Source organism: Cinclus cinclus, chromosome 9, assembly GCF_963662255.1.
Source record: "Cinclus cinclus chromosome 9, bCinCin1.1, whole genome shotgun sequence".
NCBI classification, from domain to species: Eukaryota; Metazoa; Chordata; class Aves; order Passeriformes; family Cinclidae; genus Cinclus; species Cinclus cinclus.
This window is the reverse complement of record NC_085054.1, coordinates 7,551,688-7,575,246: the sequence shown is the minus strand read 5'-3', so window position 1 is coordinate 7,575,246 and position 23,559 is coordinate 7,551,688. Positions and strand designations below refer to the sequence as shown.

The following is a 23,559-nucleotide window of genomic DNA, read 5'->3' as shown; positions in this document are numbered from 1 at the left end:
TTTACAAAAACCTGAAAAAACTACTTCAAATTATTCCTTTGAGTTTGGTGACAGACAACACTGACAGTCACCATGCAATGGCTACTCAATTGTTAGCCCAGAATGACACAGTAATTTCATTCTGATTCTTAGTCCACAGAACAGAAACCACAACTGCTGTCAGTCCTCTCAAGGCCTTATGCTCTCTGGCAAGGAGTACTGATTTGTGTTTTTATAGCACTACCAGGCAGTGGTTGCACACTATCGCTATCCAAATAATTTCTAACAACAAGTGAGGAAGAACATCTGGAAATAAACCAAATGCATCTTGATCTGCTCAGGAAAAAGATGAAACATTGCTGGGGCACCTAAAAACAGCCTCTTACATCAGTAAGTAATGCACGTCTGAGATGCTCTGATGTTCTGAAAGGCACTTAAAAGCATGTAAAATTGCATTATTACCATGCATATAACCACCTCATGAGTATTATCATGGGAGCAAGATGGACACAGTGACATGTCAACTGCCTGAAGGATCAGGCTTTGGCCATAAACTAAAATATGAAATTTAGACTATATTAGAACACTACAAAAATGTTTAAAGAAACTCTCAGAGAAAAAGTATTGTAAAAGCCAGCAGTTTTTACCAGACTCCTTTCTACCACTAAAACAATGTTAATCTAAAAGCCAAGACTCATTTGAAAACATTCACCTGTAAATCAGAAAGTCCCCAGAGATTAATTTCTGCACTTACATTATTTGCAAAAAATATTTAACTTAAAGGCATCCCTTTTTCCCTGAAATAATTGCTTGCAAGATGAGAACTAAAACACAATCTGAAGTGTAGTAAAGGTAATTGCTGCACTTACTGCTCATGTCATGTTGATGTATTACTACGTATCAAAGGTCACAGTTCTGTACTCATACATTATCAAATTTGAAAGAGCAATATTCGAATCTGACCAACCTTTAAACTGCCCGGAATCTGTGTGAAAATGGATATGGCTAACTTGGATTTGAAAAAAAAAAAAAAAAAAAAAAAAAGAACCCATGTTTTGGAAGCTGAGGGGTCAATCAAGCCAGACTGACAGGGTTCCGTGTCACTTCTGTGCATCTAAAACCCTCTTAGATTATCAATGAGGTGCAGTACACTGATCACAAGCTAAAGCAGCTGGGCTAATGAAAATGAAACAGTCTGAAAAAAATTAGGTAATACAGGCCTGTGACACAGGGCAGTACCTTGTGGACAATAATGGAGGAATAAGGACATAAATCACCATTTAGATACAATAAAACCTGCAATACCCACCCTGAAACGTCTATGGAATCGTGGGCCAAAGTCAGCATCTGCACAACTCCACAGCTCTCTCTGAAGCTGCCACATATTTTCAATCCTGAGTCAAGGCAGGTTTTCCCTGCCTCTACTTCAGCACACACAACATTTTGCAGTCCCGTGCCAGCCTGACCTTTGAGGGTAGAGAGCTGGCTGCTCGTGCCATGAGCCAGGAGTTCTCACAACTGGTTGTAGCACAGACAAATGGGTCTCATCACAAACTACTCAACCTTGACCAACTTTCCTCTCCTACATATGCCAGTCCAATTGGGGGGCAGGGACTGCACTAAAGAGACAGGGGCCCCCTCATCTTTGGTAACATATGGGGTCCTTAAAAACATCCACGTAACTACAAACCTCAAGTTGATTGAGTACAGCCAGCACAGAAGGAACTATTAAACAGAATTATCACCTGAAATCGTCAATTCAGCTCAGGTAAATAAATAGCTTTTCCATAATCAGATTTTTCCTCGAGAAGTTACATACACAGCAAAGACAGCACATATTCAAATAACAAGCTATGCAATTTAATTTCATATGCGTTAAAATTTGCTTCATTTGGTAAAACAGTAAATTTCAAAAGGGGAGCACAAGTTCAAATATTTTCTCAATTACAAGAAGAACAGCTAAGACAGACATTTCAGGAAGTCTATTAGAACCTGAGAATTCACACTAATTAATGTTTTTGCCATTGATTTTAATGGACTTTCAACTCCAGGTGGTGTATAGTCAAGGCTAAAGCTAGGATTAAAATGATACTTTTGATTAAAGATAATATTTATAGTACATAAACACACATACCCTTTACTAATGCAACAAGGCTATTACAACAATAGCATCTATAAATATATAGGATCTCCTGTTTAAATAAAAGCTCAATATACAAAAAATACAAGTACAAACATTCCTGAAGAAATAAAACTTTCACATTTCCTTTAAAACATCATTCAAAATAGTTTACTTAAAATGAATTTTCTTGGTGATTTTGTAAAATACTTTTGAGTGCTGAACAAGTAAAAAATTAAGTTTCGTCAACTGAGCAGAACTCCTTGAAGTGATGCAAGGAATTAGAGGGCAGACCACTTGAGAAGAGCTGGAAGGTCTTTGTTGCTTGAGTTTTCTACAAATCCAGCTTCTCTATTTTCATTGAGGCAGCAAAATGGAGAAAGAAAGAGAGAAAGAATTATTATTTCAATATAAGTTGCAAATTCAGAGATGACTTTGAATTTACAAATTGAACACGCAAAATTGTCAGTTCTCCAGTATCTGCACCCCTCTGTTTTCTCCTCTATCTGATTATCTCGGGATTTTGCTGCACGTATTCCTCTCTGGCAGTTGCAGTCTACCTTTTGCAAATTATTTTTGTCGTACAACAAAAGGAGAATACATGATTTCACAGTGGCAACAGCTTATGAAGCCCTCCTGAAAAACATTAGCAATTGTTCACTAAAAATCCTAGCAGTACAATGCTAGGTACATGCAGTGGCAGTCCTGAAATAGGTTTATTCCCACAGTGACTACTATGAGAAATAACCAGTATTACAAGACTTGGTCAGGACATCCCCTTCTAACCAAAAATTTAAGTCATTATCAAATTGATTTTATGCAACCTTGAAAGTTATATTATGATACAGTGCTTTAGATTTTTCACTGTTGCAAAGTTAAATAATCTATCGAGAATCTTTGAAGTGTTTGCTTTAATCTCAAAACCCCATGCTTTGGGAACAAATTATTGTATAATCAATACATTTCATTTTAAAGCCCTTCTCACTATCCTGCCTATCATATACCTCTCTAGGTCTTATTCTTCATAGAATCACAGAATCATTATTCTTTCAGAGAAAAGATTGAGTGTGACCTGACAAGACCTCAGAGAGGTCCACAAATCAAAAGCAACGGTGAAGTCAAATTCCTTGAGACTCACCATCTTAAGGGACAACTCAATTTCTTATTTTTTAAATGCTGGAGGGTAGCAGCTCCTATGTTAAACACTATAGGAGCTTATTCTATTTGCTGTGTAAACAAATCTCTAGTAAAAACCCAAGGCTAAGAATTCCCACCTACTCAGGATGCCATTCTTTTCCTCCAAACACCAAGAATCCAAACCAGGAAGTACACTGAATTTCAGACTACCAGACAATCTCAGCTAGGACACATTTCTGACTGAAGTTTACAGTTTGTCCTCTGACAGAAACTTTGGTGTATTACTACACACCAGGACCTGGAGCCAACAACCCTGTGCCAGTCAATCCTATCAGCTGTAATTCATTGCCTTCATCACCTTCTATAAACCTGAGACATATGCATTCCACCATGGAAGAGAGGAGCACTGCCAAAGACCAGTAATCATTTCACATACATTTTTCTGTCAGTGAATCAAAACTTTCTGACAACCACCAAAAACCTGTCACCCATATACTGCCATTAAATACATTCTTAAGCAATTATAAGAAATCACGTGCCATCAATCAAACACAATCCACTGGTCATGGAGCAATCTTTTATTGTCCTCTCATTCTTCAACTTCATTTGAAATCTAATCCCTCCTGCAAGGCTATTTGTCCAAATTATTTGGAACTTTCAAACTTCCAGTCTTTATTCCTGGAAAACTTAACTCTCCTCCCAGTGCTTATGATTTATCTACGGCCTTTTTCTTAAATTAGCCTGTATTATGGAAATGTTTTCTGTACAGTCTCCTTCAGAGGCTCACTATACCAGAAATCTGGACAGGGTTGCATTTTACCAGTTCTAGAAGGGAACTGAAACATGAGATGCTGACATCTCAGGCATTAACTGTTAACCATGTGACTGGACAGCAAGGAGCCTCTTAGAGAGAATAGGGAAAAAAAACAAACTAAACCAAAGCCAGCCTGTGATACACAGAAGGAAATGAAGGCCTGAAGATTTTGCTTGAGAACACTCAGTGAACTGGTCAAATGATTATTTGCCAAAGACATAAAATGAATCTTCAAGGTTATTGTTCTAGTGCAACATACACAGACAGAACATCCCTTACCCCATGAACAGTTTTATTCATTGTAGGATACCTAACAAAACCTCACTCCAGAAGCAGAATAAACACAGAGAAGCAGCTTATTTAAAACTTTCTTTACATCCAGTATTCTTGTACTGAATGTGTTTAGACTTCACAAAAATTGAAGACTAAGTTTTTAAAAGCAGACTTAGCTATTGAATAGTGAAAGTTTCCTGTAGCCTACACACTCCTCCAGCACCACAAATCCACAACTGCACAAACGTTGCTAAGTTCAGAACTATATACCAATAAAGAAGTGTTTCTCCTAGCCTTTGAAAGTTGAAGAAGTTTCTAAGCATCTCACAATATCAAAATAGCTTTTTTCCAAGTCATTTTCAATGACTCCAAAATTTTGGAGACATTTTCAATGTCTCCAAAATGATTCCTTGTCAATTGTATCCTTATTATTTCTGAGGTAAGAATATGATATTAACCTGAGTTATGTACTGCCATATGGTAACAGCCAAATCCTATTGCATTTTCTGGGGAAAAAAAAAATCTCATCAAGCTCATCTTTTTTATCTTTTGAATTGTCTTTGTTCTAAAAGAAAAAAATCATTATCCCTTCCCTCCCCCAACTGTTCCACTCCATCATTAAGTCCTTCCACTGGCTTCTACTCATATACCACATGAGCTCAATCTTGACTTCAAGGCAACCATACCACCCTTAGTTATTTGTTTTTGATAATCTCTAGACCATTCCTAAACCATCAGCTATTGCATTATCTTCATTTGCCATTCCTTGGGAGCTTCTCTTTCCTGCATGGAGGCTAAACAGATTACTTGAGAAATCATCATACTAAGATTTCACTAAATGTTTTAATTCAAAATATCCAAGGGCAGTCATGTTCTCCTTTAGAAGAAGCATGAGAATTTCAAATACAAATGCCTTTTTAAACTCACTCCTAAAGTAAAATTTAAATTTGACTGCCTCGCTTCAATTTATTTTGAACTAGAACACTAATTTGTCTTTTCTGGCAGAGTTTTTGCACAGATGAGATAAATCCTCCTTAATTTATAAATTAAGCAAATAAAGGACATCTCTGCAGTTATTCACAATATTCCAGAGTGAATAAAAACACTGCACCCACAAGCTTGCTAAGTATTACTTCACTACCCCACTCAATTTTGCTTTTCATCCCAGCCACAGAAAGAAAGGGGGCTCCCATGACATGGTAGAAGCCTAGTCCTGTGAGAAATCTCAGTACTTTTGAAAAAATTGAGATTTAAGTACATGCCAAGAAGACACAAGACAACAAAACAGGGAACCACATTATTTCTGTATTTTTTCCCTCTACTTTCTTCCATTTTCTCATTCTTAGGAGCCAAACTGCAACTGGGTTAAATATGACAATTGCTGTACATTTTTTGTCTACATACTCCTGCTTCCAAGGGTTTGTTCGGTGTGACAATGACATGATTAAGTGTGGTTACTGCTGTTCATTTACAGGTATTTTTGGATTCAACTCCTGTTGGACAGGTGCCTTTTACTACTGCCACACTTGGCTTTTGTGCACCATTAAGAAGCAACTGCTGCAGAAACAGAATCCTCTATTCACATCAGGACTGGGGCACCCACACTTGGCAGGAGTAACATGTGAATGCTTACTGTAAAATGAGAAAAGTACAGTCCATAATGGTCATAATGTATCATCATGAGCCTGAATCCACCTACAGGATTCACCTGTGCCCTCAGTTACTAGAGCTGCTTTAAAACCCTGAAAAATTAGAAAGTTAAAAACAGATTTTTCTCTATCAAAATTCTAGGACATCCTTAACAATCTTCAAGCCTTCTGAAGCAATTAATGGAAATGAATGCTCAGACACTTTTTTTTAAGTAGGAAAGTCTTTCCAGACAATTCTATCATGCACTTACAACAGACCTAAATCTTCCTGTGCTCAAAAGTTACAGGTATTTTTAGGTCACAAAGCAGGTTTTCATATTCTAAAAAGTATTTGTTTTCACATCAGATTGACGGTCTCTACTTGATCCTTCAGTGATATACTAAACAAAGTAGCAATCACTTCTGTGGAAAGTTGCTCCTGTCACATTTTAGACTCTTGGCAGAAAAATACACCACCCCCGTCCAAATTAAGTCTCCTTTTCCAAAAAAATGTTCCTATTCCCAAAATCCTAACAAATATCAGTTTCTTTGACAAAAGCAGGACATGCGAAAATATACATGTCCCAGGCTAATGAAAACATTTTTAATACATAGATCCAATATCAACAGTTCTCTCAGTCAATTCTATAGACATTACATGCATTACACCTCAGCCACTGCTTGTCATGAAAAGGACTTGAAATTACTCTACACAAGACCAGACACTTCAGATGCACATTTTTAAGAGGAAGTAATATCTGTGCCTAGAGTAACCTTAAAGTTCTGAACTGACAGTAATTCATGCCTTCATCTCCCACATGATGGATCAGGATATCAAATTTTACTTGTTTTTAGTGCTTAGAAGGCAAGTACAACCAACAATTTACTGTGCTGAATTACTCACATAGTCTGTGATTTTCTCCTCTCCAAAGAAATAAGCCTTTAAGCAGATAAATCAGTGAGGCCCAAAATGCAGTGTAGAGATTAGCAACTTACAAAATTATAAGTAAGCTTTGACACCTTTCAGGCAAAATTATTTCCATTTTAAATAAATTCTGTAATCTAAAATATATTCCCAAAAAGTATTAAAAAATTAATTCCCCTATCACTTTGTACCTTGTACTTTTCTCACGCTGTCATACATGTTCTGAAAAGGGACTGTTTTCTTTGTATTCCCAACTAAGACAGTCACACACAAAATGCTTATTTGCTAATTGTTCATGTAAGTATAGACAAACACCTATGAGTACTCCTTTAACCACATGTCTATATTTGTATCAAGACTACTAATTAAAATATTAATTGCAATTTTCATGTGAAGTGGAAAAAAAATTATTCCTCAATCTAAATACAGACCACCCTTGATTCTGACTGATGCAAGGCTGACCTTCTAAACTAACCCCAAATAATCAGAAAATAAAGCATGTATTTGAAAAAGAAAATTAATCATTGTTGTTCATGTAATAGTGTTGTCTTGTATAAAGACATGGATACTAAGATCACATTTAGAAAAATGCTTTTCTGGTAGAGGACTCAAACTACTAAGATGGAGGGGTTTTGTTGCCTTCACAGTGTAAAATACATTTCCCTTTGGAACCAAACATTAGATTAAAAATGCCTTTGAAATTTCCCCTCTCCCTGTAGTGAGGTACACAACACTGCACAACATAAAACTTTTATCAGAAGTATTACTACATCAACCAAGTCACATATGTTCAGCATTTATTTCTAAAAACATCTGATTGACTTAGGTACCTCACAGACACCAGAGAACTTCTAATCCAGGATCCCAGCTGTTACATTTAACAGGAAATGTGTAACAAGCGTCCTTAGCTTTAAAAGCAACGCAATAAAGAAAAAAATATATTTTCAGTAATCCAGCAGCAAGTATTCATTGCAATTGTAACATTAAATAGCATCAAGAAGGTTTAAGTACAGTTAGAAAAGCCTTTTGGCAAATGCACATGCGCTTCTTCCCCTTTTCATCAGGGATCCACTACTATTCTGTCAAAGCCACCTCAGTTACAAATTGACATGCTCCTTTTAAGGTGGCACATTCCTTCTGAAGTTGCACTAAGCAACTGTGGAATAGCTGCATACAGCAGAACACGAATTCTCTCCAGTTTCAGGAATCACAAAGCAAGTATTGCTGCTAGATGTCTTTATTTTCCTTTAACAAAACACACAAAGGCACAAAATTCACTTATATCTTGTCATTATTGTACAGGTATAAATAATGCTTTGTATTCAAGTACAATCAAGTGCAGAGACTTCTTATATTTTATGTAAACACAAAACAGTTTTGCATGTAGGTGCCTCTGGTTCATCTGCAAAGCAAACACCAAAGGAGATGCCATTGATCCAAGTGCCATATAACTGAATCCTGTCAAAAAGTTAGACAATGAATAATACTAACACCACTGCAATGACACTTCCATATGCTTAAGTCAAATGTCAGATGACACTTTAGCTTGTAAACATCTGTGTATTAAACAATCCATTTTAACAGGGCAGCATTAAAAAGCATCTTAAGCTCACTAGACCCAACTTACTAGGTCAGATGCCATCAGGAATTGCTCTTTATGTGTGACAGCTAAAGAGAAGTCAGATTGTAAGTCACCCTTAGCAAAGCTTGTACTTTGAAATTTTTAAACACACAAACTAAACAAGGGCTACAGCTGTTAGACTTCAACCAACTACACATTCTATGTGTTAACTTAAAGAGACGTGCTTAATTTACAACACCCACTTTTACATATAGCTTTGACACACTGTGGCAGTTGAGGCAGCTTAAGCCCAAGCAAGATTTTTAAGTTGTACCATTAAAAAAAAGCTCACCTGAATAGTAACAACAGGCATGAACAAAGCTAAAAACTAGCTACAGAAGGCACTTGAAGTACTTTATTCTGCTTTTAATAAAGGTTCTTCACTTTGTTCAGCTGAAGCAGACTCTGAAATAGCCTCTTCAGTTGCTGAAACGTTTTCTGCTTCTTCTTTTCCAACTTCTTCAGCTAGCTTATCATTTAGATGCTCAGAATTTGGTGCTTTGTCATCTGTATCATTTGTCTCAACGAGCTGGTCCACATCATCTTCAGATTCTGTGAAAAGAAAAATGACAAAATAGCCATTTCCAGAAATTAAGAGGCAGCTAATATTCTTAAAAAGCAAATGAAACATTCTGCAATCACATACAGGTTTTGACTAGTAACTGCATAATGTTAATAAAAACTTTCATTTTTTCTAAGATGGTCACAGGTAAAACAATTAAAATCCAAGGGGGAAAAAATAAAATTCTATGGAAAAGATCTTATCTCCTAAGAAAATACTATGTATTATTTGCATATGTTCATCCTCAACAGAAGCTTTCTAAGCTTTACTAATGTGAGACCTTAGAAACACATGATGGCAATTCAGTTTCTTTGTGTTTGGTAACATCAGTTTCACCAACTGTTTCACTTTTTTTATAAGGGTTCATTCTCTACACAAACTAAAATATTGTACTTGATGAAAGCTACTTTAAACATAAGGAGTCTAATAATCAGGAAAAAAAATTCAAACAAATATATCAAACCAGCCAATGAAAATTATCACATATTCTGTCTCCCCAGGGGTAGTGTAGGATGGTTGCATAGGAGTGAGTGAGTATACTTACTCTTCATCCAGGATGGGAGTTTCTCTGATAACATGCATATTTTCAAAATCAAACACATTTATTGAAAGCACTGCCTCTAAAGTAGTAAATTCTATCTTAACTACAGGAATTCAGTGCCATATGAGAAGAGTCATATTTTGAAGCAAGCATAAACACTGGAAAACTGAATGCAGTGTTGCACTAAATGACACAAAGGTACTGTAGAATGGTATTGCTGATGGCAGTTGATTTATTGACTAGTATTACTCAATACTATACAGTACTAATGCATACTGTGAACAGCGTGCAAAACTGATGCAAAGTTACAGCTAAAAAATGTTAGCTTTATCAAATATTTCTAACTTCATAGAGTGGTTTGGGTTAGTAGCGACCTTAAAGATCAGTCTAGTCTTCTCCTGGACCAAGTTGCTCAAATCCTCATCCAACTGGGCCTTGAAAACTTCCAGGGATGGAGCAGCCACAGCTTCTCTGGGCAGCCTGTTACAGGGTCTCATCCCTCTTCACAGTGAAAAATTTCTTCCCCATACCTAATCTAAACACACTGTTTCAGTTCATACCCATTCTGCCTTGTCCTGTGACTATATGCCCTTGTATAATGTCCCTTCTCTCCAGCTTTTTTGAGGCCCCTTTAAATCCTGGAAGGGGCTCTATGGTCTCCCCAAAGCCTTCTCTTCTCCAGGCTATACAGCTCCAACCCTCTCAGCCTGCCATCACAGGACAGGTGCTGCAACCCTGTGACCACGATTGTGGCCCACCTCCAGGTCTGCTCCAAAAGGAGAATGTCCTTCTTATGCCAGGGGCCTGTTGTGGTTTAATTCAGAATGCAACTGGGTTGCAGACCAGACATTGCTTACTCCCCCACCCACTCTCCCGCCACCCTTGTGGGATGGGGAGAAGAATCACAAAAAAAGTTAAAAGACTGGGTTAAAATTAGAACAGCTTAATAATTCAACAAATTAAGATAGTAATGACTACAACAAGAATAATTGCATCTGTATTGTATAAAGCAAGGGGAGGGGGGAAGAGAAAGGAAAAAAATAAACATATGTGATTCCAAATACAATGGCAGGACATGGCTGGCTTTCTGGGCTGCAATCACACTTTTTTTGCCAAGGTCACGTTGAGATTCTTGCTAACCAACAACGCCACATCCTTCTCCCTAGGGCTGCTCTCAATTCATTCCCTGCTCAGCCTGTACCTGTGCTTGGGATGCCTTGATCCAGATGCAGAACCTTAGACAAGGCCTTGCTGAACTTCATGAGGTTCACAGTCCCACCTCTTAAGCCTCTCAAGGTCCTTTTGGATGGAATCACTTCCCTGCACCACACAGCTCAGCATCATCAGCAAACCTGTTGAAGGAGTGCTCAAGCACTGTCCATGTTCCTGACTAAGATACCAAGCAGTGCTGGTCCCAATACCAACCTCTCAGGAAAAGTGTCAGTCAAGTGCCACATGTTGATGTTGATCAAAACATGTTGGATGTCTGAAAGTAATCAGACTGCTTCAGGCTGATACAGAATTCAAGCAGAGCTGGAAGTTTTAGAACCATTGCTCTGGATTCTTGGCCCGTGACTGAGTAGAGGAGCTGGTGCACACTCCTGTCCAGCAGACCTTGTACAAATGCCATCTGTCATCAAGAATTTAAGACCCCCTCTTCCCACACAAAGCTCTACCTAGCTAGCTCCAGGCTTCATTTCAGACTGCTCAGAGCAGCCTAGCTTTTCCATCTTTTTTTCAGACTTAATCTTTTATGTTAGCAAGTCTGCAGCTGACTCACCTCCTGATTCCTTCCCTGCTCTCTCAACCACAGGCTGCTCAACACCTGCCCTACTTCTTGTTCAAAAATTCTTCAACCCTCCTGTTTCTGCCCAGGCAAATTCATATTCCCAGTTACTTTCCAGGCCATCCCACTCTCTCCTCCTGCTCTTCAATTTCCATCTTGATCCCATCTCTCTCTGCGCTCAATCTTTATATCCCAACTGACAGTTTTCTTTCTATCTCATCTCTGCATTTTTTCTTCAGCTTCGAATTCTATGAATAAGTTTGTGCGTTTCCCTGCTCCAATCCCTCCACACTTGAGTTACACTCCTTTATTGCTGCTCTTCAGGCTAGAGTCAAACAAAGTATGCAAGGAAGAGGCAACTCCATGCCCTCTCAACTCATTTGTAACATAACCCGACCATTACCTATTTACAGAGTTTCAGTCCTGCAATCCTCTACAGAGTTTCAGTCCTGCAATCCTCTACTGAATCATGCTTAGCACTCTGCAGCAGTGACTAGTTCTTAGTCTGACAGAGGTAAAGAGACTGTCTGCTCAGTCTGATCAGAAGGATGCCAAGCAATTACAATATATTTAATGTAAAACTCAGTAATAATCACAGCCACCAGCAGAAGAAGCTTCTAACGGAAAGGAGAAAACCTGCTGTAATGCATATTCTAACTATATTCAAAGGAACAGGATGGTGCTTTCATTTTTATATTCTACTAAAAGCCACAGAGACACTGCTTACTTAAATAAAAATTATCAGGTATTTTATTACTTTTCCCTTCACTATGTTCTTGGTTAAACTTATTGAAACTCTTGAAACTCTCCAGAATATACAGTAATACAAATTTACATGGAAAGTTCTGGTCTTATAATTCAGTCTGAGAAAGTTACATGAAACTAAAGAGTAGGCCCTTTAAATGAGTAGCCAGGGCATTCAGAGTAAGTAATGTTAACTCAAACCATAAACATGATTAGCCTTCATTAAAAATATATAGCAATTCCATTTTAAACACAGCAGCTTGCCTAAAGTCAACCTGATTTAAATACTGCATGAATAAAGTCATTGTAAGAGCAGCAGCCAACAAGTGAAAGCTCTGACTACAAACTTAAAAAGATGACAAAAGAAAATTTAAGTGTCCCCCGACAAGGAACACTCAATCCATCATTTAACCAAAGAATGCAGCTTCACCCACATGATCTTAACAGCAAACACAGCCCTGTGCTGCTTGCTGCATATTTAAGAGCTGCAACAATGCAATCTTAAACCTGCTCCAGGCTACAGCAGCTTTTCCAACCCCCAACACTCCTGCTTAATGCTTAGTACTTAGAAAGCACTGTAAAAAGTCAGCCACCCTTCCTCTTGTTGCAGAGTATTTCACTGAGTAACCAGGTCAAATCACAATACTCCATCACTATTAAATTAAGTAGAAAATAACTGTTAAGTGGGAATTCACAAAAATAGTGTAATTGCTCTGAAATATAGCTGCTTGTGCTTTCAAGCAGCTTTGGGACAAGTTCTCTTCACTACTACAGTTCCCCTTTAAGATAGATTTTCACATAGTACCACAAGTCTGAAGTATCTTTAAAGAACAGGTGTCCCACAGTAATCTGTTAATGGTTTTGATATCAGAGAAAGCTACTGTGAAGCCTTTGAAACAAGTCAGATAATGGCACAGCATTCCCTCTACCATTTACATGCTAACAAAAAGGTAACTTAAGTTGTTGAGCAAAACTGAACTGTGGTTGACTGGAAACTTAACACATTTTTAAATCAAAATAATTAGTTTACAAGTCATTAAACTCAAGCTGAGATGACCTATGTCTGCTTGAGAAATCACTGAGTTCTAGACATATTAGTCCTTTGTCTTCCATCAGTTTTATTCCTAGAAAAAGTTTCTGCAACACTTGCCCAAAGCCAAGCTCCATTTGTGGTAGAACCCACGGTGAGCACACATTTGCAGTATCATTATTTCTGGTAGAGATCATTACTGTGACCCCTTCAGCTGAACAAGCCAAGTTTCTGCATCTGCCTTTACAATGGAAACCTTTTCAAACATACTAGCAGTTGCTGTATTCCAAGAATCCTTACAAGCAACAGTATTAAATAATCATAAAAATATTTGAGCAAGGTGGCCAAGGAATTCCATACAAGTCTAGAGACATCAAATAAAACAGTCCATGAAGCGCTGACCACTCTGCTGAGGTCTGAAGTTCAAATCAGATGAAGATTCAAATCTTCATCTAATGAAGACCTCAAAATATCAGCACCAGACATTCAACAGGAAACACTGATGCAGTAAATTTTTTTCTCAATTTTGTTTCAAAACACAGTGAAATGCTAAGCCTGAATCAAGAATACAGCATAACAGTACTAAAAGGCAAGGCAAAATTAATCAAGAGGCTAAAAGTCCTTCCTGTTGACTCTTTCAATATGATCCAAACATTGATGCATTTAAGAGAAGTACATAAAAGAACCAACTAGCCTTTGATGGGTGGGGGAGGGGATTGAAATCAAGCCATTTACTGGAAATGTAAGAAAAGAGCTGACATTGCTTCACTCTGGTACTAAAATTTCCTAAATTAATCTGGTGAATAAAGGGGCGTGGTGTTTGTGTCAGTGATCTGCACCAGATTGATAGCTGACTTTTTCCATTTTCCAGAGGTTCAAAACACAATTCCAAAGTTCAGTGCCAACAGCACTCCCCATAAGCATTCTTCAGATCTCTTTTCCACAGGAGTTGCATGTAGCATCTTTGTCACCACATGAGCACGCAACTGAAAAAAATAATTCAGCTTCCTGCTCTACCCATTAGCCAAAGTAGCTGACTGGTAAAAAATACTTAGAGCATTTCTTTATCACATTATTTTCCTGTTTCTTTGAGCTATACAGCTATGGTACAGATGAATTACAGATAACAGTTGTACTCCCCTGTGTTGTCAGCACTGTGGCGAAGTTGGTTTCCTGATGTTAATGTTTGGCTACATCTGTAAATGAAGATATTCTCTATTCTTGCTATGACAGCAACTATTTTTCTGTGGTGAACAAAAACCTTCCCCAGAGCTCTACCTCAATGATAGCTTCATACCTTCAACTTACATTCAAAGAATGTGTTCATTTATTAATAAAACCCAACTGCATGTAAGCAGTTATGTTTCTACAGTTCCATTAGAAAAAGTGATTTACTGAAAATATTTTCTCATTCAGAAGAGATTCCTTTGTGGCAAGTCACAGGCAGGCACTGGCCTCATCTAAATCAACAAGACATTTCTCAGAGTTATGTAAAGTGTTAAGATGTACTCTACTTCTGGCTGCTTAGTAATTATCAAAACAGAATGGTTTGTATCATCTTGGAGAACAACTATTCAGAAAAGATCAGCTAATAAACATAGACAACCAAAAGTCTGTATACTACTAACTTATTTCTTATGCCTCTTCTGCAAAGTTTCAGCATATACTTCCTATCAGGAAAAGACAACTGGGCAATGAGGTTCACAGTTATTTCTGCTGTTTTTAAATAAAGCAGCACATTAATACAAGACAATATTAGAATAAAACCAGTAATTTCCACTGTTAAAGGTAAATTGGTAAAATCACATTTACTGAAATAAATCCATCCTATTTGTCTGCTGAAGTGTTTGATAAAATTCTGCTTCCATAAAAAGCCACTTATAGTTTTCATTCATACATCTGAAATGCTTAATGTCAATCTCACAGTAATTCTTCAGATTTTACATTTTTTACAACACCTACAGACTGACTCAGCAGCTCAGACCCATTATAGGCATAGTTTCATTATAATCTCTTTCAATGATAATACCAGATTAATTAGCAAGCACTTCTCCTTACTTTTCTCTAAAAACCTGCAGTAATGGATAATACTCAGAAGCCCATGAGGCACATGCCTCCAAGAGTAGAGTATCTTTCTTTAAGGACCTCTCCATTTGAGTTAGACAGAAGGTAACAAGCACACTTTTAAAGATCCTAGTAACAAAGTATGCCTTTTTCTATAACAATCTTCTAAATTCAAAAGTCCAAGAAGCTACTAATCTGCCCTCCCCTTGCTAAAAAGATGACTCCGTGATTTAAGGGCAAATGAGACATTTTCATTGTCTCAGTTTCAGCCATTTGATTTCCATCTTGCTTTCATGCCAATAACATCACTTGTACTGAGGTAAGAGTGCACTATGGCACAGGAGAAGAAACCAAGTTTTCACTACAATGCACCCTCATGAGGCTATGCCCAGAGACTGTCACCATTAAATATGACTTCCCTACTGGTTTTGTGCAGCTTTCTCATGCCAGAAAGTAAAGCCCAATGCTATTTTGCACTCCCTGTTAAAAATAATCAAGCAGAAGCACTCTATGACAGTCTGACAGTTTCCCACAGTTGGTGTGTTTCTAGCCTCAACCTCAGGGCTGCACACTATCTGATAGCTTTCCCCCAGGATCCCTGCTTAAACTAACATAAAGTCCCATCAAGCACTAAACAGCACATCTAACTGGAGATACCCTGGTTTGAAATTATGATTTCTGGAGTCTTTTAAACACTGCATCTTCCTGTTGGCTTGTACACCAGATGCCTACTGTATCTGTAGACTATAAAATGTCTCAAAAGGAACTATGCTAGATTAAAATTGACAATTTGTCTTTGAACTAACTGAAATTAAACAAGGCAGTTTTACTAGATTTTCCTGCCCTGAGGAAAAGAGCAAAAGGAACAAAGGCAGAAATTCCAGCACACCTCAACCAAATGACCTGCCAAACACAATGAAAGTTAACTACTTTGGGACCTACTCCCTCCTTAACTATTTCTATAATTTACAGGGTTTTTTTTCTATCAGTTTGTCAGTAACATTAGAGTGAAAAAAACATAATGCCATCATTTGCACAGGATAACGACAAATATGAAGAAATTTTAGGGTACAGGAAAGAAGATGCTACTATCAACAACCTAAGCTAGGAGCAGAGACAAGAACTGAAAAAAATACATAAACTGCACCTATATTAACTGCACTAATATATATGCACTTATTATGAAGTCAGAATAAATTACTATTTCAATTGGAATGGACCAACAATTATCATCTAGACCAACTGCCTACCCAGTTGGGTTGATCAAAAGCTAAAGCACTTTAAGGGCATTGACCAAATGCCTTTAACAGTGACAGACCTTGGTCATTGATCACCTCACCAGGAACCCTGTTTGAGCAGTGTTTGAGTATTTCAGCTGTTGTCATTCTTATGAGAAAACTTAGCTCAAAGAGCTAAATGATGGTGAATTTCATTAGACATTTAAAAAGAGCAGACCTCATGAGATCAGTACTTACCTTTTGTCTGTTCAGTCTCCTGGGGCTCTCTCTCTCTAGGTTCTAGAGGCTCAGGTTCAGATGGCAATTCTGTAGATTGGTTTTTTTCAAAACTGAAGTCTGGAAGTCGTGGAGCTTGAGGTCTAGTTTTTCTTGCAGGATTCAGGAAGAAGCAGTAGGCACACCTAAATGCTACACCACAAAGCATACCCAGTAAGCAGCCTCACTAATTAATTTCACATTTCAGCTTTATTCCTACACTGTATTCTGATGGCTCAAAATATTTCAAATACTTCAGAGTTAACTAAGTACTGTCATTACCAGAGAGTACTTCCACCAAATTTACAAGTTGTTCTATATAGGTCCTTTTTTAAATTCAGCAGACATTTGGATTTTACAAACCTGCTTGCTTTCAGCTCTGCTGAAGTGAGTACTGCCCAACACTGTGAAAGATTTGACCACAATGAACAAAATAATCAAATTCAGTAGCACCAGATGTTGCCACATGGTGTTGTTGTATTCTTTCCTCCAAAAGAATTAAGTTGGCAGATGATTTTCTTTTCCCTCTCTTTAAGATGCCACTTTTCTCACACTCTGAGTAAGGAGATGTTAGGAATTCCACATGGTATATCTCACTCTGCTTTTTGAGGAGCATTCTGCTCCAGTGGTGCTTAATTAAGAAAAAGCAGTTTTATTTTGTAGAAGTACTGGATATTATTTAATACTTAAAGACCTCTTTTTGTCCTCCCCATTCTCAGCAAGACAAGCGGGGACGTGGCAATTTCTTGTGCAGTTGAGTTGTGAACTCATAAAAACTAAGATAACAAAGACTACATATCTTTGGTTTCATAGGAAACATTTAGCTTATTCTTACAATGCAGTATATTTACTCATAAAAACAAACAAAGCAAAATGCAATAGATTATTTATCTAGGAATCCCTAGTTTCTTCAGCATCAGGCTTACACTTGTGATAGAAAGCAGGCAAAATACAACATCTGTGTTCAATAAAGAGCTGTGTCTGTCTTAAGTTATTGTCAGCCATAAATTCACATATAGGCCCCTAGGGCTTGTTCCCACTCTTTTTCCAACACGTCCCCAAGATCTTCTTGCCAAAGGAAAATTTAGTTTAAGTTCTGGTAAAAGAGGCACACTTTAATGTCAGATAGCTTCTCAACATAAAACCCTTCTGAGAACCATTCACAGCCAGTAGCAATGTTCAGGGATGTATTGGAGGAAGCTTATTTCCACTGACTACTTTTCTACACATCAAATCCATGACCTGAAGGCCGCACTGAAGTACTCCTCTAAGTCCTGAAGTAAATCTTAAGATTACAGAGTAATATGTTACCAAGAAATGCTCCCACATGAAGTGGCACTTCACAATGTCAGCTAAGTACTAAGATGCACCAAAATGAAGTATGATGCATGCTTGTTATGATACATAAGCCAAGTAATAGAGTCTAAAAAATATTAGCTCTTACCTATGTATTCAAACTCCTCCTTCAAAGCCATACCATTGTGAGAAAAACATTGCTGACAGATAAGGGCATACCTAGAAAACATGAATAATATATCATTACATACCTTTAAGTAATAACACACTGAAGAGAGATTTATTTTACCTTATATATTGACTAATACCCTAGATCTTTTCTTCCACACAATCACATTGTGATTTCCACAATTAAATTATTAACTTTGAAAGCAAACTAAATCTGTATATTAAATAATACTTTTTGAAATTGGTTTAACCACAGTGAAATACTCTCAGCTACACTTTAAACTACGGTTCAACGTGTTTTTAATATCATCAGCATCAGAATATAACATCCAAATTAAGCCTTTATTTCATTAGAATACAGTTAACATGAGAAGTAACCACAGCAAAAGTGTTAAGTTCTGATATGTTCGGACACTTCTGAAGGCAATCTGAAAGGCATTTATAACTGATATAAAACTGAAGTGGCTGAGGCAAATGATTTTGTTTTTTGTTTTTAGTTCAAAATACAAGTCATTCACCCACTTGAGCACAGATCTTTCTTTGTATCACATAGCTAATACCTCTCAGAATAGAGGTTAGTTTTGCCCAAATATTACCAGTTTCCCTGCAAAGATATTTCAAGTGAAGCATTTAGAAAGAGCCATTTCTCAATTACAAAAATTTTGGAAAAGTTCCTTTACAATTCTTCGAACTTTGACATGGCTTAAACAAAAAGGTTAGGAAGCTTCCTTTCCCCTAAGTGTTCAGCTATTTCTTAAAGGACATGTTACCTGTTCTGAGGACCATCACCAACCAAATATTCAATAACTCTATCCACAACTCCTCTTTCTCGAGGAAGAACAGGTCTTGCCAAAGGAGGGCCTGGAGGATGAAGACCTAGAACATGAATTAAATCAAAATTATTTTCCACTAAATAAATATAATATATATCTTGTTGTGTATGCTAGTGTAACAAAATAATTGCATCTACTTAATATACACGGGCACATTCCTTAGTCCACTAGGAAAGCTGTAAGATTCTTCAACCCACAATAGTTCAAAATTCCTCTTCTGCTCCTTTAGCTTACAGTTCTGTTAAAATGCTCCATTTTTACACCTTGGACATGCAATTAAATTTGTAATTTCTAAAGAACTTAAGGTATCAATAATATTCCATTATTAACAAATAAAGGCCTTTTAAAAAAGAACAACTTAACTAAGTTCTCTTCACATACACTCAACTCTGCAAATTTAAACTTGTAGTTTACACCAATAAATCTGCCAAAATCAATAACAGTAGAAGAACTAGAGATCAGGGCAACCTGGTCTACTGGAAGGTGTCCTGTCCATGGCATGGGGGTTCCAAAGAGATTATCTTTAAGATCCCTTAAAATCCAAACCCTTCTATGATTTTATGAAGGTGTCACCACAGAAACACCCCCTGGTTTCTGTGTAATTACAATACCACATGAGCATGCCCTCAGTGTTCATTGAGTCTATACATTAAACCTGTCCAGCTGTTTGTCATTTTGGTTATCCTATATTTAATGACAAGTTGGATACTTTCAGATTTATGCTTAGTCAAAGAAGCCACATTAAATTGTGATACCTTACAAATAAGACTTAGTTTAAACCATTGACAAAAATACTTTTAAAAATGCCAAAGTCCTAGGCAAGCTCAAGATAGCTAAGATGGTTAAACAAAAAAAAAAAAGTGAGTCTGAGTATTAACAGGCTTCATACTGAGATGAGCATATGGTAAATCTAAAGCCCTGTATAAACTAAGAATACGTAACTCATGGAAATGAAATACTGAAGGTGCAAAAAGAGATCAGTGTTTTCTCTGAGAAGACTTCTAGCTTGTAACTATTCTCACTCCATCCAGTAAAAAAAAATATAGAAACAGCTTGGCTTAAAAGAAAGGTCTTTAGTGACTACAGAAGTCAGGCAACAATTCTCTTTCCATTTTGCTGCTTCCAGTGTTTACTTGAGGTATGTTTCACAGAATCCCCCATAATGACCAACAAACAAAAATAAAACAAATGAAATCCACTGTCTAAAAATGTCTAAAAATGCCAAACAGGATTTTTAAAGATCCAAACAAAGGACAACTAAGAGAATATAGTTTGTTAGTATGTTGAACTAATTCAGAAGGACATTTAACTGACAGATATTGTGTTAAAAACAGTTAAAAACCTTTTCAGGATTATTCAGATTTAGTTTTCTTATAGCAGCTTAGCCAGGGACAGCATCAGGACATGCAGAGTCATAGCTTCCAGCACTTTGATAAACATACATGTAAAAGTAACATGTACCTCCTAAGCAGAGTATTCACAGAATATGCTGAGTTGGAAGGGACCCATCTCCATCATCGACTCCAACTCCTGGCCCTGCACAGGACACTCCAAAACCATGACCACACACCATGTACCTAGTGCTGTCTAGAGAGTGCTCTCCAAATGCTTCTTGAACTCTGACAGGCCTGGTGCTGTGACCACCTCCCTGGGGAGCCCATGCCAGCGCTGTGGGAGAAAAATCTTTCCCTGACACCCAACCTAAACTCAGCTTTGTGCCATTTCTTTGGGCCCTGTCACTGGTCACCAGAGTGAAGAGATCAGTGCCTGCCCCTCTGCTTCCCCTCATGAGGATGTTGAAGACCCCTCAGACTCCTCTTCCTCATGCTGAACAAATCAAGTACCTCAGCCACTCCTTTTAAATCTTCACCTCCAGACCAGGAGGCAAAGACAACACTGCGACTCTTCGTGATCCAAGATGGGCTTCATGTTTAAATACAGCACCGAGAGTAACTGCTGGCAAATTAGCATTTCAAGCCTCCTAACTTTTAATCTTCACAGATAGAAGCAAAAAAGGAAAAAGTAACTACGGGCAAAATGCACTACATTGTGGTAAACCTCACGCTCAATGCCACACACAGCTAACTTCCATCCTCTATGGCAAACATTAAACATTGTAGGAAACAAATATTTTCAGCAGTGCCCTCCTGTAGTGCTACACTAGAACAAGACTAATCCTGACGTTAAGGCTGCACTAACAGCACATCTTTCAAGACACATCTTGTCAATACTGGATATTTGACCTAAATGGACTGTCCTAATCTTTACGAGCCAAGAAAGCTCATTCAGAAAATACTGCAATTACAGCCTATCAGTTAAATACAAAAAAGTACCATACTCAACACAAACGTTTTTAAAATAGGCCTTATTTTCACAAACAAGAGAAATGAATTCAGGAGCTAACAATCAGTGAATGCATTTCCAAGTTAGCCCTGTATTCTCAAGTAGGAACCTAGACCAAGAAAACCATCACAGCAGCAAGTCAGAACAAATTCAGTGCAAGTAAACTGCATTCTGCTAACATTCTGTCCAAAGCAGAGGTCAGGCAAAATTTGTTTCCTAGAGCTTTACAAAAACCTGAAAGACCAATACTTCCATCAAAAAAAGGCATTGATACAAGCTGCAATAAAATTAAAAGCTCTAGAATAATTTTGTCAATACCTGGTTTGCAGTCAAGTCTTTACTTAGGCCTTTATTCAGAAGACCAAGTTTACATATGACGTGCAAAACACCAACATATAAAGTTTCATTTTGTTTATTGGCTTCTAGAAAGTTGAATAAAGTTACCTAGAATAAAATATCACAGGACATTCCAACAACAACTTCAATTATCTGCCCACTAATAACTCAAACCAACCATCTTGGCTCTCATGCTGTTATGGACACCAGTAATTAATACAAACATCAAAAGCAATCATTGTAGAAAGACTGGTCATTTTTGCAAAGCCTGGCAAACTCTCAACTACCTGCTGGTTATTAATTTTCAAACATATGGGAGCTCTGTGGTAATACACATTAAATTGATTCTCCCTTACAAAATATAGTATAATGAAAATGAATTATTAATCTTCTGTAAAATAGAGATAATTAAGGCTATTCATATTTGTTGCAGGCCATACATAAACTTAGATGCCATATTATTCTTAGAGACACTGGATTTATGTACTTTTCATTACAGCTACATGACTGAGATTTTATATGCCTGGAAGATTTGGGGAAATTCAAGAAAAAATAAGGCTTCCATATTAACAGACAACTGCAGTGGCTCCCATTGCTATCTATGGCAAAGTAAGATGTTTGGTCAAAATACCAGTTATTAAGTGCAGGGGAAAATGCCTGGTAGGCATTTTCACAAAAACTACATTAAAAATTTTAAAATTTAAACATTTTCAAGCTTGGCAACTGTCCTTTCAAACAAGTCAGTTATTTTATTTTCCTTCTTCCTCTAAAACATTTAAGTAGCAAAGGCTGAATTTCATCCAGCTTATTCAACGTGCCTGATCTTCGCCCCGGAATAAAGCTATTATACAACTAATACTTCATTCTACAGTCAGATTCCTTAAAAAGGAGCATGCAATTTTAAACTCATTATGGAATTTTTAGTAATCAGATATCAGGTAATGTGTTTTGCAATCAAATGACCGAATTCCTGGCGCAAGGGGCTAATATCTGGTACTTCAAGATAATCCAGACTTAAGAATAACTTGTCTTTACAGTTCACTTCAGGGATAAAAACAAATGTAGCAGTTTCATAACACAGGTAAAGAATTACTAACAACAAAGAAGGTTTAATGGACTCTACAGAGAAAGAAGATCACAACTTCCCATGTCAAGTTTATTCCACTACATTAAACAGCAGGAAAAGGGCTTTTAACATTCAGCTTCCCAAGATCTTAGAGAGCAGGTGACAATATATGTCTACAGCTAATAATGTCTACAGCTCTAATTTTTGACTTTATCATGAAAGTTAGTAAGGAAGGACACAGAGTTGCTAAGACTTAAGTAGCTTCAAGTAAAAATCTGGAACACAGGGCAGAGAAAAAACTCTTGATCCCTGTACACAGAGTACAGAACTACTCCACATTACACTGATGCTCATGAGATTCTTGGCAAGTTGTGCCCTTTCTATTTTCAAGGCAGCATTTCATCTCCTTTCTTGCCTCGTGATCCAACTTGTCAAATATCACACAAAGAATGAAAGGTCTGGCACAAACCCACTCACAGCTTTATCATCCATGAGGAAAATGACTATGGTGCTCTCCACACAAAACTCTCAAATTTTGCAATCCTTCCAAAGCAATTTAGTTCATATTCTATTTATTAAAAGTCCATTCCATCTAAACACCAAGTAAGAAATCAAGGGGAAAACACTTTCAGGAATATGAACCAAATTTCAAGGACTATTCATTCCTACCAGATTTCAACTTGTTGCTAAACTTTGGACTCTTGTACCAAAATAACAGTGCCATTTTAATATTCAGCTACAACACAGACAACTTTTCTGTTGTATTTGGTATTCCTCACTTGAATCTATGAGTATAGGCTG

General features: G+C 37.3%; 1 protein-coding gene across 2 annotated transcripts in view; it reads right to left on the bottom strand.

Moving 5' to 3' along the window:
* Positions 1-2,059: 2,059 nt before the first annotated feature.
* LNPK (lunapark, ER junction formation factor) overlaps positions 2,060-23,559 on the bottom strand; it is a 48,468-nt gene continuing 26,968 nt past the window's right edge. Inside the window, exons 10-14 of one of the 2 annotated variants that reach the window (XR_009933417.1) lie at positions 18,951-19,056; positions 18,161-18,231; positions 16,699-16,869; positions 8,789-9,048; positions 2,060-2,449 (exon numbers count right to left, since the gene is read on the bottom strand). Coding sequence is in view for 1 of the 2 variants with exons in the window: in XM_062498123.1 (XP_062354107.1) it covers positions 8,852-9,048; positions 16,699-16,869; positions 18,161-18,231; positions 18,951-19,056 (545 nt within the window). In the remaining variant the exon portion in view is untranslated. Of the gene's footprint in view, positions 2,450-7,922; positions 9,049-16,698; positions 16,870-18,160; positions 18,232-18,950; positions 19,057-23,559 lie in introns of those variants that run through there. The other variant, XM_062498123.1, reaches the window with a different exon arrangement.